This window comes from Cebidichthys violaceus, unplaced genomic scaffold (assembly GCF_023349555.1).
Source record: "Cebidichthys violaceus isolate CVI_PGR_0920_01 unplaced genomic scaffold, fCebVio1.0.p SCAF_1, whole genome shotgun sequence".
Taxonomy (NCBI): Eukaryota; Metazoa; Chordata; class Actinopteri; order Perciformes; family Stichaeidae; genus Cebidichthys; species Cebidichthys violaceus.
Window position 1 is genome coordinate 11477072 of NW_027176262.1, and position 15957 is coordinate 11493028.

The 15957-nt window shown below is 41.5% G+C and overlaps 1 protein-coding gene across 1 annotated transcript in view; it reads right to left on the minus strand.

Annotated features, from left to right (window-relative positions):
* Nucleotides 1-15957, minus strand: part of grik4 (glutamate receptor, ionotropic, kainate 4) — a 286850-nt gene that overhangs the window by 20020 nt on the left and 250873 nt on the right. The window contains exons 12-13 of the mRNA XM_068710683.1: nucleotides 12404-12511; nucleotides 3791-3994 (exon numbers count right to left, since the gene is read on the minus strand). Coding sequence (XP_068566784.1) covers nucleotides 3791-3994; nucleotides 12404-12511 — 312 coding nt within the window. The remainder of the gene's footprint in view (nucleotides 1-3790; nucleotides 3995-12403; nucleotides 12512-15957) is intronic.

Genomic DNA, 15957 nt, shown 5'->3' on the forward strand with positions numbered 1-15957 from the left:
ATCTGGCATGCATGAAAGAGTGTTTTTGCTACAACATCCATTTTGGTGTGATGTAAAAATGGATGTTTTTTTCCATAATTATTTTAACCTTTAGAGCAGGTTTGAAATGCTACCAGAAGACATTTAGAGCTTCACCTAAAAAGCCCTGCTCTGTCTGTGCTCCAATTAGTGTGTGACACTTCAAAATGTCCACCTCTTTAACCTCGACCCAGCCTACACTCCACACTGCAGCCTACAGTCTCCATGCTGCCCTCGCTTCTGCCCGCAGGCTTTGACCTTCCATCATCAGCTGTCCCGAGCCTCCGCCTCGTCTTTTTTCTCTCTCCGCCGTTTGAAAATCTGATCGCCTGCTCCCAGTGCCGGGAGGAAGTCACATGCAGGGAGAGACCATCCAGGCAATTCCAACAAAGGAAGTCATGATCCTTTAAAAAACGAACACACGGTCGTAACAGCTTCTGAAATATTCATGTGACGATAGAATATTAATATTGATTACTGGATTCCTTTGCCTGCCTGTTGTTATGCCTTCTAGAGTAACTGAAAAAAACCACACCGTAATGTTAGCTGTTCAATATTGTATCATACCCATTTCAACTTGCATTCAATCATTTCAGGGTAACTCTGTAAAAAAGACTAAATAAAACTTGCAAATGTGAGGAATGAATTATACATTACCCTCTAGGATGTAGCATTTGACTTTAAGAGTTTAGTCTTTGGAGATGCCTCTGTTCTCTAACTGCAGCACAGTGGATTAAGGAACCAGGACATACTGGCATGTCTGGTCTCATTGTTAGCTCAGGCAGCCTGACACCCGTCAAACTAATCACCCTCAAACAGTGAAATATTGTTCAGTCTAAATAGTACTGGCAGGGACACAGGTATCTGTTGTCCGGAATAACCTAAGGCTGTCCTCCTTTGCTGCTACGGAGTATATCATATCCTTTCAGCTTATCCATTAAACTTACATTAAAATTAAAACCATGGCTGTTCCTTTGTTTTTTGTCACAATCTTTTTTACTCTGCCATCTTCCCCATCCCTTTCTAAGCCTTTATCCAAACACGCTCAATCCTTTCTGTCCACTGTGGAACATCCCTCCAGATGTCCCCCATCCTGTGACAAATGTCTCTCAAGTGCGTCTCGACTTTTTGTCCGCCCCCTGCCTTGACTTTAACCATGGCACTTCTGAAGGTCAGCCTTCTGCAGGCAACTTACAGGGGATGAAGGCGGTGGCAGGCTGTGACAATAACAAGAGCAGGCACTCCTTGCTTTACATACTTAATGGATTTGCCCTCCATTAGCCCACAGTATTAAGACAGATCACCTCTTAGGAGTGGCTCAATCCCTTTCTGCTTCATTCCTGTTTTCCTCTTCCTCACCCCAGCCTTCCTCCTCACTATTTTTCATGCTGTTTCACTCCCCCCCCCTGCCCCTCTTCTCCCCTCAGCTCCCTTAAGCCAAGTTGACACTACACGACTTTCAAAGTTGTCAGATCGCTGTTCTGTTAACACTACATAACTTGCTGTCTTGTAATCGTGAGTCTCGAAGTCCTTCTGGTTTTCACACTACATGACTAACCGACGACAGGGGGTCGCACACTACCAGATCTTTCACCAAGACGAATCCCAGATGAGACTGTTTTGTCACTGAAACACATGCAAGAAGTGACGCGGAAAAAATATGTAATACCATGCGTGAGACAGGACTTTTTAGTCAAGCAATCTGCCTGAACTTTCCTTGGAGTCATGATTGTTGCTCTTGCTGTCGGCACACATGTTCACAAATTAGCCTGTTTCCACACATCTTTACTATTTGTTTCTCTGTTGCAAATCCTACACATACAGTAAAGTTCCTATTGTTACAGACAATCCCTCCAACATCCACTTTTTCAGCCTGTGTCTTGTGCTCTCTTGGCTGTAGCTCTCCGACAGACCCCCACGGTCCAGATATTTCGCATGTTACATATCTAACGCTACATCCATACTACTCAGTTTTCAAACAAAAACAAAGTCAGTCCACACAGCGTTTCAGCCATCGTTTTCGAAATGATCTCCGTCCAGACTACACGCCTGAAAACGAATATCACGTGACTCTTCACGTACACTGGACATGCGCCGATGTAAACAGGAAGTAGATTGTTGTATTTTGTAACTAAGCAACCAGAGTAATAAAGTAGTCTTTAATGATCTTAAGTACGTGTTTGATACTTAAGATCTTCTCTCAAATCTTCCTCTGAACTCAAACAGATACAGTTCGTGGAAAGTTTTATACGTTTTATTTTTCAGACTTAACGTTAGTTACAGCTGCGGGTCTCTCTCTCTCTCTCTCTCTCTCTCTCTCTCTCTCTCTCTCTCTCTCTCTCTCCGCTCACTGATCTCTCTCTCTCTCTCTCTCTCACACCGCTCACTGATTGCTTCAATAACAGCTGTTTCCTCCGCAGACATGCAGACTTTAACTGGACAACAGCTGCTAGTAAAGACAACAAGATCAGTAACGCCTGTAATCAGTTGTCCATGTTAAATTAACCTGGTAGTCGATCGCGGGTGTCTACGTCATTGTTTCTAAACGTATGCGTTTACGTCTGTCCAGACGAATACGTTACCCGGAGTTTCCAAACGTATCCGTCTTCGGGAGGCTTTCTAAAGTCCTCCATATTCGGTGCTTGAAAATGCCAGCGTAGTGTGGAGGCTCAGTGTAAACATAGCAAAACATATGCGTTTTCAAATAGAAACGGAGTAGTGTGGATGTAGTCTAAGATGGGACTGCATGGTGGTGTGGTGGCGAGCACTGTCGGGGTTTGATCCTGGGTTTGCCCTTTTGTGTGGCGTTTGCATGTTCTCCTTGTGCCAGCTTGGGTTCTGTCCAGGGTCTCCGGCTTCCTCCCACAGTCCAAAGAGGTTAATTCATGACTCTAAGTTGCCCGTAGGTGTGAATGTGAGGGTGAATGGTTGTCTGTCTTTATGTGTCAGTCCTGCGATAGTCTAGCGACCTGTCCAGGGTGTCGTCTGCCTTTGGCAAATGTCAGCTGGGATCGGATTCAGCCCCACCGCGATCCTGAACAGGATAAGCAGTTAAAGATAATGGATGGTCTGGGATGCTTTGGCATAGTGCTCTAGTGCCAATTTGTGAACGCCAAACCAACAATGATTTGCCTCTGATCAGAGGTGGACTGGCCATCAAGCATACCGGCCAATTTCCGGATGGGCAGATGTGCCTTTTGGGCCAACACAAGTTTTTTTTTGTCTGACCGGCCCATGCCAGGGTGTTTTTGTCCAAGTCAAATCCTGCCTCTGAGGGATTTTGTTGGGGAGCTCCAAATTGTCTGCGAGTAGAAAATCTGTGCTAAAGTCATGTAGTGTGAACTGGGCATGATATAACCTTATCTGCCTGTTAAGAGCCACATACAGTGTAGCTGGAGGAGTGAAACACCTCACTCAGAGATTTAACAGCAACAACATAGACCGATTCAGGAGGAAAGTCTGTTAAGGTCAGAAGGCTTAGGAAAAGGAGCTGACAGGGAACAAGCCACCAACAAGCTGTGACTGTTTTGGAAAATACAATGCTTTAGATGAAAAAAGTGCTGAATGAAAAATGTATGACATAAAGGAAAGCTGCAAGCTGTGAACTACATGAAAGCTGAACGATACTTTCTTCTGTTTGTGTATGTGAATGCCTTAAGCAAGTACTTTGGACACTGGTGTGCTTATATGGGTATATGATTTGATACAAATCATGATTTATGGTTGTAGGGTGTGTTTACAGACTGTGCATGTGTATTTTTTTTTTCCATACCCTTGATATGAGCTCTCCAACCATGCCGGTCCATGTTCCATTGGCTCCAGGAACCCCGTACAGTCCGTCTCCCACCAGCCGTATGCGATACTTGAACTTGAGAATATCTGCCAGCTCCTTCAGCATGTCCACACAGAAGCCTTCATAGCGGTCATTCCCCTCCAGCTCTTGGTGGTTCTGCCGCAGCATCACATACGGATTCTCCTGAAAAACACACATGGTTTGCATCGTAGACAGTACATCCACAACTGTCTATAAAAAATAGTGTGGCAAAGCAAGACGGAGCAGAGACGAGATCATGTCATATTGCACAGTCACAGCAAACACAATTCATACTGGATTGCACTATTCACTTTAATTGTCTGAGAGTTCAGCTTGTGCAAATAAAAAAGAAATGGGCTACTGAGTTGCATTCTGGGAAATCTTTCTTTCGGCTTGGCTGATGAGGCTTAATGTCAGAACATCTTAGACTATGTTACTTCGATTTTGACAATTCTTTCTAAAAATTCTCCACAACTTTTTGTAAGTGTACTACTAAATTGCTTAAGCACCTCTTTAACATTTAACGGTTGCCTTACAGAACCTAACTAAATATTTCACTGTCAGGAAGAATGGTATAAGCATCCCATATGTCCTTTGGAGGTCATTGTTCACACCAGGTTTACTGCCTTCAATGAAAACCTAGATTTGTGGATTTGAAGCAGAGCCAGACACTAAAATGAGGGACAATCAGACATGCCAATCTGTTATATCCAGCAAAAAGTGGATAAGAAACAAAAGCAGTTTTCCTCTCACCACACACATACTCACACACCCAAACACACACCTATTTACAACCTGTCTTTTAGAGAACCAACTCTCTGTTCGGCTGTCTGTTTATTTATGTCTTGTTTTTTCATTTAGTTGATGTTGTAAGGAGATTTAAAGAGCCCAGCAGAGTTGTATTTTGGAGCCCCCCTTATTGCGCTGCTTTTCAAATAATGCAACTGTCAAACTGGTGTGCTTGGGCTCCACTACATCATAAAAAAGACGGTGTTATGTACTACTTTGCTGTTGCTCTAGCCCGGCACTCAGCTCGTGAATCCAGCGAAAACTAACTTACTTTGGCGACGTGACATCAGATAACAGTGATTAACAAGTCTAAGCATTTTCTTGTGCTTAGACAAGAAAAAGGAAACTAAAGTTCTTTTTTTTATTGTAGCTGATAGAAGCTTTACTGACAACAAGTCTATGTGCTTATGTAAGGTATATACTAGCTCACAAATCTTTGTTTAACCACAAGCTTGTTCAATAGATTCGACTACTTGTGTTGACAGAATTACGTACAGCGGGGGGGCGGTGTAATTCACCACAGTCATGTGCGAAATCCATTCAAAGTCACTGTGACAGCTTTCAGGAGGGTGAAGCATAAGCAGTGTTGTGTATTTTCAGAACTGGAATAGAAGTGAAATTGTTTTGTCATCTCCACAGCTGGAAATACTTATTTGTGTGGTAGCTGGTTGACTGGCAATTGATTTGCCTCACAGCGAAAGCTACAAAAATAGTATAGCTCCACTGAAATCAGCAACATTTGAGAACTTGGTGCACATCAGGTGGCACGACTGTTACTGTGACTGGCCCTGTTGTCATAGCAACCACTTTGTTCCACCCGTGGCTGCGTACAGAGGTTGGGGGGTAGGGAGTTCAGATCACTTTGACACAGGATTGTGCGGCTTTGCCTCTCTCTCTCTCGCTGCATCACTGGACAGTAGAAACCACAGCCTCCTGCTCTGCTGTGATAAGACTGAGAATAAAATGACTGCTGATCGACTATTTCTACGTATCTCTGCACCTAGAATCTGCATATGGATTCAATTTATCTAACCAGGCTCATAGTTCGATTAAACAGCAACAATAACCTGTGACATGTTTCCTCATAACAATAAACAGGGGTACTATAGATTATTTTGAATTTATTGTGTTTAAAGTGCTGTAAATACTCACCAATTCCCAAACCTGTCTCCTAGAAATCATATTTACATAATATTAATTAGTTTTCCTAATTGCATTTTGCTTGTAAATGTAATTTTGGATCATGTTCACAAGCAACATTGTCTGAGTGAAGGAAGTGCTACACTTTTGTACCCCACACAAGTCAGAGGGAGATAGTCGGGTGGGATGATGAGTGAAACAACAGTGCTTTGGTTAAGGTCAGGAAGAGACTGTGGACAGGCTGTTGACGAACTAAAGCATTGTGGGTTTTAGTCTATTTCTGGGATTTATTGACAATAATAAAAGTAGATCATATAATTAGCCTTAAAGCCTTTTTGTCCTCTAACAAGTAGAAGCGTAAACAAAATGCTTATCAAGTTTTCAGCCAGTAAGGGATAGTATGTACAAATTATAAAAGTACATTTGTTTGTCTTTTCATTGACTCCATATAACAGCCACACACCTCACTGGCCTTAAATTATGTCTATGCATCATGTTTCAGCATACATGGGGCACAATATAAATGCTAATTTCATAGCTCACAGACTGCTGAAGCTTTTCCAGCACCGACTTGCAGTCAAGCCAGACCAAGTCAGACGATTTCACTCCTTCCAATTTCTGCAACAATGTTGCAGCGGTTGGCTTTTTATAGATGTTTTGTACACAACGTGAGCCAGACAGAGGGACAGGGAAGAAATGAAGAAAAACGGAAACCTGCTACAGTCACTTAACAGCTCTTCACACTAACTAAAGAGAGAACTAGTAGGGTAGCTGGATGAATGTGTTTGTGTCTTACTACAAGACTTAATTCAGCAAAAAACACAATTCACTTCCCAGCTTCTTGTTGATATATGTGTGAATGGGAAAAGGATTTTATATTTTTAACAAATAGCTGCCGTCATAAGGAAGCTCGATCTCTTGGACTAAGGCTAGAAACTACTGCCTTTGTATATTGTCTTCCCTCCATCCCTCTGTGTTGACCTGGTTAAGTACAGACTAATAAAAGCAGACCTCGCACACATCCATCAATCACACCAGTAAAAACACAACAGAGATCAATACCATGGGGACTCTTCTGTTGTTTTCTTTGTCACTTTCTTTGGTTTCAATTTGTCTCTCTTTCGCTGAGCTCCCGTTGCCCTATAGACCATTTCACAGTTGTAAACGTAAACATTCCAAATGTGTTCCAATTTATTTCCTGTGACACTGTGTGTGAACGACATTAGCTGACGAGAAAATATACATGGTCCAAAGCTGTTTTATAGCATTGCAATTCTGTTAAAAAAAATGACCGGTCAAATTTGCCTGTTAATTAGATCTGTGCTGGGTTGCAGACATGGAAACACAACTGCTATTTGAAGCTGATATATTTTCTGCAGTTTATACTCACCCAAAAACTTCCACCAAACATTGAAAGAAAAATTACTAGGAACCACTTTCACTAGAAGCCTTCTGTGAAGTTGAGAACAAAATCATATAAAAATAACTATATAAAAGGTATGAAAGGTCTATACAGGGGTATGAAAGTGCTGTGTTCCATGACGGCAAAATCACAAAGAAATCCCATCTACCTTATTTTGCACACCACAGCAAAACTGCAATAAAGCTATAAGTTTGAAGCTTTAAAGAAATGCAGACTTTTAAAGCAGCTCTTATTCCCAGGCCATGAGGAGTCTGGTTGTGGACTGATAACTTCGGAGGAAGAAGCACACTCTCTTGCATATGCACAAGTACATGTACGCACACACATACAGACGCAGAGCGCCAGGTGCACCGGTGGGTGTTGTTCACATTCAACTTCAGACACCACAGTGGAGTTTCCCCTTTTAAAACCTCAGGGTGTTCAAGATGTCTTCACACAACCCTCCTCGCTTTCCTCAACTGTTTTCTTATCCTTAAAAACTTGCTCTCCAGAGCCCAGCAAACTGGCAGCTGAGATATAATTCTCTCACAGGGTTTGGTAGTTCTGTTTGAAGAAGAGCCACAGAGGCTCCGACAATACTCTGAGAAATACTAGGTCATTAGAAAAAGGGCCAGGTCATTTACATTTTTTATAAAGCAATTTCAATACAAATGAGGTGAAACCAGAGAGAGAACAAGTACACACAGACTTCATTAAATGGAGACAGATCGTGTGTCTGTGGGTGCAGATTCAGGTGCACATGCACATAGTGCTGCTGAGCCTTTGTGCCTGAAAATCTGCCTCTGTGTCTGCTTTTATCAGTCGGCTTTATGTGCACTGTTGAATGCTTACCAATGTGTATGTGAGTGGAAATGACAGCACTCAGTAATACAAGGGTAGTGTGCAGGAAAACTGAGGAATTACAACAAGAATTGTAGTTGACAAAGGCAGAAAGTGGATCCTACCGAAGGCACTTAAAGCAGGTTTCAGGTATTAACAAGGAAAATGGGTCTTGAATTGGGATTTAAATATGCAGACGGTATGATTCCCTAACTATGACAGAAAGCTGGCACCAAATAGTCCTTCACGTAAAGCTCTGCTCCATGTACTTTCTTTCAGAAATGAGGAATAACAAAGAGTGCCAAATTCTGAGAGCACTGAGCATGAGTGGTATTTAGGAGCATAATTAAATGAGGGATACACTGTGTTAAGACCCAAGGCTGTTTAATGATTTGCTAGTGGTGTAATAACTGCATGTATTTGCATGTAGCCAGTGAAAACAATGCGTTCAACAATGTGACTTGGGCTGTGTGTGTGTGTGTGTGTGTGTGTGTGTGTGTGTGTGTGTGTGGACTTGGTGGCTTTATGCTCAGATGAGATGAGTATTATTATCTTTTAAACATTAATGTTAATTTTAAAATGTGTGTATCAATTTGAATGTGTCTTTTTATTGGGAAGTGGTGGTGGTCAGCTGTTGCAAGGCACACACATCCCGTTTGAGTTGCATCAGGTGCTTGGACGCTATTACACTTGCTTGCAAGTTGAGTTATTCTTATTGATGCTCTCAGAATAAATTGGATGAGAGGTCTCATCGTCACCATCATTATCATCCAACATCCACTAGCTTCACTTGAAAATATGGCCTTGGATCTTGCATCTTGAGAACTTGTGATCGGATCTCACTTTCCCGCTCTATTTGCAGATAAACATTTAAATCATTTCCATTTGCAAAAATCAAATGCGTTGTTGTTTTTAACCAGCTGGAGGCAGTCTGCTGGAATTTAAAGTAAAGTAAAAAATCAAAACAATACAGACTGGGTCTCTTCCTTGGCGTGTTCTGGGCCAACCAAACCAAAACAAGTATATTTAATATATATCTATAGGATTTTTGGAAATGTATTGCCTGTTATCGCACTTTAATATCACACCATTGGCACGCAGATAGGTACGTACTTCCGCTTACTCGTACACACTGGTAAAAGAATGTGTCCATATGCAGACTAAAATCCACGAGTTACGTCATAACAATGTAAATCACCTGAAATCAGAATTGACTAAAACTATAGCAATGAAAACAAATCGCTCTTTCTACTGCTTGACAAGCTACTGTATATCAGAATACAGAAAACACAATGCAACAACTACTGAGGGTACAAAGACATTGGGCCTCCCTCATGCAAGAACCACTTGTAAAAGCAGATTTGTTCTTTAGGAGAACTTGCTGCACTCACCACTTTCCTCGTATTTTTTAATTTTACGAGTGGTCCAGTCATTTGCAGTTAGTCTGCTGTTATCCAAACCTACATTTTTCACTAGTGTGTTGGATAGTTTTAAAACCCTATATAAATTACACATTATAATTATGTTGACATTATCCTGAGATTTGATTTATTGGTTAATACAATTTTGAAAGTATTTATATAGCCTATAACGATATCATCATTCATTTAAATTGGCAATTGATATAATAAAATATGAGCATCTTCAATTATTTGAGCTAGTTGCAGTCACTGGCGGCCTTGCTGTGGCGAGACGTTTTGCATATCGAACCATTTCTCCTATATTTCAGTGAGAGTACGACCCTCAGATGACATGGCATTAAAAGCATTTTTTCCCCCCATTCCTAGGCTTTAACAGGTCCCTTAATTATGCTACTGATGCTGTGAAAATGATAGAAAGTCCATCATATTTAACAGCTTGAATGGCCTTTATGGATCTCTAAAAACAGGACTTCAATATAGGACATATCGGGCAGGATGCATAGCCTTATATGGTATTATTGGGGTGTTTATTATGGATATTTACAATTCTCATAACTGCATGCTCATTTAAGCACAGGTGGTATTCATTACGTTTACGCTGGTCTTTCACACAGTGATCTGAAGTAAGGAGCGTTTGCTGAATCTGACGTGGCACACTTGTACGAGCCCACCGAACTAAAAAGAGTGAGAGAAAGTACTGACAAGAATACCAAAATGTTCTTTCACGAGGTAACAAACTCAATCAATGCTTACAAAAGCACATGGTTTTTGGCCTTGCAGTAAAGTGATAATCAATTCTGGGGCAACCCCCCCCCCCCCCCCCCCCCGAGCTGTTAGTGAAATTGAAGGGAGAAGATGACAGCTCTGTGTAGGTGTAATGAAACTGCCCGGTGAAGGCCAGGTGCACATGTCAAGTGTGCACATAAACACACAACTAGATATACTGAACACACACACACATACACACATAAATGCAATTGCAATCACACAAACACACACAGTCTCCCAGGCCACTGCTACAGGTAAGGAATTGTTATGGAGGCTTTCAGCTGTGGCTCGTCTCCCGCCCACAAGCGAGATAACAGCGACATGGCAATCACACCATGATGAATGAGCTGTGATAGGCGCTGAAAATTGCTCCGTGGTGGCTTCCGAAGTTTGGTCCTGGGACTCTATATCTCCAAAGTGAAATCAAAGCTCTGTGCTTGGCCAATTCTTTCTTTCACACCCTCTTTCTGTTGTGAAAATATTGTCTCATTTGTACTCCCCCTCAAAACACACACACACACAAATCCCCCCCCCCCCCCTTTCCCTCCAGTGTGAAATGAACCGTTCCATCTGAATCCCAATAAGTCTCAATGAGACCAGTGAGTTGTTCAGAGGCGAAATGTGGCAATATGTCCTTCCCTCATTCCCACGGCTCCTCAGCTGATAAGCCAGGCACTCAGAATAACACATTGGGCCAATTGCCTCTGCTTACAAGCTACTTTGTATCTTATCGTCTGATTCATCAGCGAGGAGGAGGAGCTGGGCGAGTGACAGCTTTGTGTGTCTGTGTGTTTGTGTGTATCGAGGGAAGAAGAGAGGCATGAAACACATGCAGCTAACTGAAAAGCTGAATGATTTTATGTAGTTCCAACATGAATCCATTCATCACCTTTGATGTGATATCAAAGCTAATGTAAAATAGAAAAGTCAATCTTTTAAACAGAATTATATTCTTCTCACTAGTTTTGGAAATTCCTGACACTAATTAAAACAGGTAAGAGCAATTAATCACTGTTAATACTTAGATCAGTAAAGAATATTTTCGTCTCACATAGACCTACCTCCACAGTGCTGGAGGAAGGTCTGGCTCCACACATTATAAATCTGACATGGGGGAAAACGATCTGGCTTGTTTGTATTTCTTTAAACCAATCACAATCGTCTTGGATGGAGCTAAGCACAGGATGCAGCAACCATTGCCCATGCAAAACAGATAACGCAGATAGCAAGGGAATGAAGGGAAGGAGAACACCAGCTACATAGGCGTCCAATGGCAGGCTTATACTAGCAGTCTACATTCGATGAGTATAACTGTGCAAAGCTGCAGCATCGCTTAGATATTAGTTAGAAATGTATTTCAGAGTTGAAGGCAACGTTCACCATTCCTCCTTTGTAATATTATCTATAGCAAAACACTTTTATCCAGAAGGAGTTACAGTGAACATCTTATAACTCCCAACTGACCATGTTGATATGCTAATCAATAAATTCAGAGCAGCTATAAACATTTTTGCTTTAAGACGAGGTAGATTAAAACCTCGCACACACTAGTTTTGAGGCATATTGAAGCTCTTTTCATTAGTACAAGAATGAAATGTTTTAGGTGCCCTGGGTGTTTAGCGTCATCTAATTTATCCTCCAATAAAACCTATAAATTGTTATTAAGCTTACTGGTTTGTATTGTTAAATAACAACAGCAATTTTGAGTGACTGTATTGTTTCCTTTTTATGTAATTTGCTCATGTTTGATTGTCAACTGTTTGTCAGCCATCTTTGAGGATAAGCATGTATTTTGTATTTCATAAGCTTTAAAGGATTCATAGTTTTGTGATTATTTACATGGCAGGCGATTCAGCAAATTTGTTAAAAATTGCATTTCTTGGAACAGGTAGCAGAGGACGCACAGGATCTATATTTACAACAGAGGCTGAGAATGGCTGACAAGTGGAATTATTAGCTCCTGCTGATGCATTGTGATGTAGCCTCATTTGAAGTACTCAGGGCAAAACAAAAGCGCAGCAGCACTTCCTCTGATCCCATGAGAACTGAGTTTGGATCTGAAAATACAAAATGGGTTTTTGATATGGTAATTGTCCGTCAACCACAGAATGTCAGCCACATGTAGATCAGCCGAGGCGTTGTGCTAATAAAATGACACGGACAGCTGCTGATGTGCGCGTACAGTATCAGCATGCAAACAGTAGCACTTACTAGTATTGTTGTGATGGTTAGAGTAGTGTTGAAGAGGGTGTCCGTCACATTGATTGATGGAAGCTTTCTCTCCATGGACAGTCCATCTTCAGAGTGCCACAGGCCAATCTGCAAGAGAGCGCACGCACACACACACACACACACACACGCGCACGCACGCACGCACGCACGCACGCACACACAAACAGATCAGTCACTAAGTCCATCAGCTGAAAAAGGCCAGAAGAAACAACCTGTACTTAATTGTCCCCCTATTCTCTAAAGGACAATCAGTATGACCAACACAATGGACAGTGTAAGACAGAAAGAAAGCAGTGGACAGATTACCATGTTGTGAGAAAAGGTGATAGCGAGACTAAGCGAAGCTGCAGGAGGAAACAGAGACATGCGTGTGGCTCCTTGAGGAGCAAACACAGGGCACGTGTTCAATCAGAGGCAACAGAATGCATTCATTAAACCAATTACCGGCAAATCCTGTGGCGCAGAGCCACATTCTCATTTTCATTACAGCTCGAGTGGGGATTCACACCTCCACCTCACATGGTGTCTTTCCTCCCATCCCCTTTCAATCTGTCTCTGCCATCTCCTGTTTCATTAATCTATTTGCTCGACCAAAGTTTGTCAATCGTCAACACCATGACGACAGTCTCTGCAGACATGAGCATCTACTTTGCTTCCTGTTACATTCAGGTGCACATTACTCTTTCTCGCATCCATCTTACCTTGATGACAGAAAAAAAAAAAAATTGGCAATTGGTACGCTCTGACCTTGATGGAGTTACACAGCTCCTCTACTGGTTGGGAAAACTCTGCAACCCTGGAGCGTAATAAAATCAGTGCAAGTACTGGAGAAAGTGAAAAATGCAAAGTGTTCTTCTTAGTTTTGAGATGATAACAGAGCTTTGACTTTTCTAGTGACAACCAATTCAACTGTGCTGTTGTGCTGTATGAGATCTGTATTATTCACATTCAAAATTGGATACATTGTTGCTGATGATTACATGGTCAGCGTTATGTGACACTGGTGGCAGAGCTATCAGCAAAACAATTTTGCTTTACTTATCATAGTGGCTTCACAAGCTATCATTTCATGTATGCAGCCGGTGCAGAAACCCGCAATTTCAATGTCAATAACAGACACAGCAGTTGCTTGCACTGAAGATAACCTCAAGATAAATCAAGATCAAGATAATATGCAAAATGCGTCTTTTTATTAGTTTGTGTAACTTATCTCCTGTTTAGATTTAATATATGAGGAGTAATTTAAGAACTTGAGCTCATCCTACCTACTGTGTTCCTGCTAGTATGTCTTTGTGTTATGGAAAAGAGTTGGAAAAAATGCAGCAATTTCAACATTTCATTAAATATGCCAAACTATAACAACCTGTTAGGCTCACTGAGAAACAAAATGATGACAATTTAAAACACTCTGGTTTTGGTCATTTACATTCAAACTCTGTAATCTACCTCATTATGTAAACATTGCCACCCGGTCTTGAAGACTGTAGAAGTAATATCCCTTATCATAATAATCAACCTCCCTCCATTATGTATATTATATAGGAGGAATAAATGAGAAAATACAACATCTAATTTAGCCTTAATACATTGTTGGCGTGATTCAATCCATCTCCCTGGAATGAGTTCTTTGATTACATGCTAGAACACCTTTGGGAATATTCCTGTTGGTTGGAGACCAGAAAGGATGAACTGTTAGCAGATCAGCAATTGAAGTCTGATATGAAAAATAAAAACTTCAAACAAAGCTCCCCAATCTTGGTCATAGTTTGTTTCAAGGCTAAATTGCCAAAACTTCTCAAGAGGTTACAACCCATTCATGTTGATCAGAGCCTGCGTTTGAAAGCCGTTTAACCACTCTCCTAACACTGATGAAGAATTCTGATGTGTGATATAAAAACCAAAAGGAAGAGAAAGCTCCCGGAAACAAAGATTTCCTTTGAGAATATGATCAAAAAGATCTTGCCTCCCATTTCCTCTGGTGTACTTGTTGGGAGACACAGCACCTTGCTCACACAAATAGATATCTGTTTATCTACCCAACCCCCCTGCACAACACCCTTCACACTCTGCTGATGACGTCCTCAAGGAACAGAGACGGAGAACATGTGAACATACTGCGGCACGACCAAAAAGGGACCTGAAATATGGTGTTCAGCAATCAGAGTACACAATCAGTTGTCAGAGCCAGTGGAGGTGGTGGGAGGTGAGTCTGACTTGGTCGGGCTCAGCAGGCGTCACCAGTGGTCTGAGCATGGGGATGACTGAGAGGGTAATGGGATGGGGTGGCATTGTGACTTTTGCCCAGGAACAGGAGGTGGAGAGAGAGGGGAGAGGGAGATGAGGGAGCTGTGAGCAGGAAGGGAGAAGAAGCAGATGCTGGCGGGGGAGGAACTGGCCCTTTGATGCCCCTGCTGTCAATTCTCTTTGAGCTGGGAGGGGGAGAAAATAGAGCTGTACTGTCTGAGATTCACTTCGACTAACAGTAAGGAAGATGTATACATCAGCTAATGTAAGCAGGAAAGCACGCTCAGGAGCAAACACTGTGACATTTATCAAAAAGACTGAAAACCTTTAATGCAGTAATTTTTCTTTGCAAGACTTCATGCAATAAATTACTCGTTTTATTATTGATTTGTGCAATAAAAATGAGAGGCTACTCATTACATAGCATAAATAGGCTGAAAAGATGACAACAGAGTGACTAAAAGTTGGAGATACACCAATATACAGCTAATGAAATTGATGAAATATTAATCAGAGCACAACACAGTTGCCATTAACCTGACGGCCACAAAAGAACATCAGTAATCTTATATGTCATATGCATCGAAGCACATTTTGGAATAATTAAGTAGGTTGTGCAGACTCTAAAGGGAAGGGACCCCTAACCATTACATTAAATCTGGTGAAGCAACACCATTTAAACATTACATAAAACCGCATTATTAACCGCAGCACAATCCAAGAATCTATTAGACTCATAAACTTTAATTATAGAGAGACGATGCTGCATACTGCCATATACAAGACTCTCTTTGTGAACAATATAAAAGGCTGTAACTTGATGTTTCTCATTTGCAGTGTCATTAATTTGGTATTCACACTGCAATTACAGCAAATAACTACTGTGCAGTAGGTTACAACCACTGAATCTAGGAAACAAATTCAGACAAAGTTCAGATGGTTGACGAGCAGTGTGCACTATTTATTTTACTGAGAAACAGGGAGGCAGGAGAAAGAATAAGGTATAATAAGAGATAGGGGAATAGGAGAGGAGCAAAAGGAAAAGACCGAGAGAAAGAGAAAGATGCAGGGGAATGTCAATCACTTACTGAGTAGGTGCGGTGAGGCTGGCGAACGGAAAGAAAATCAATGAGAAAGTATGAGGAGCAGCCAGCTAGGGAGCTAGAACATAAGGCGGAGAGAACAAGAGAAATAGACAGCAACTGAGAGACAGAAAAGACAGACAGACAGTGAGAGAGAGAGAGAGAAAGAGAGAGAGTTTATGTGAGTGCAAAATAAAGAGAAAGAGC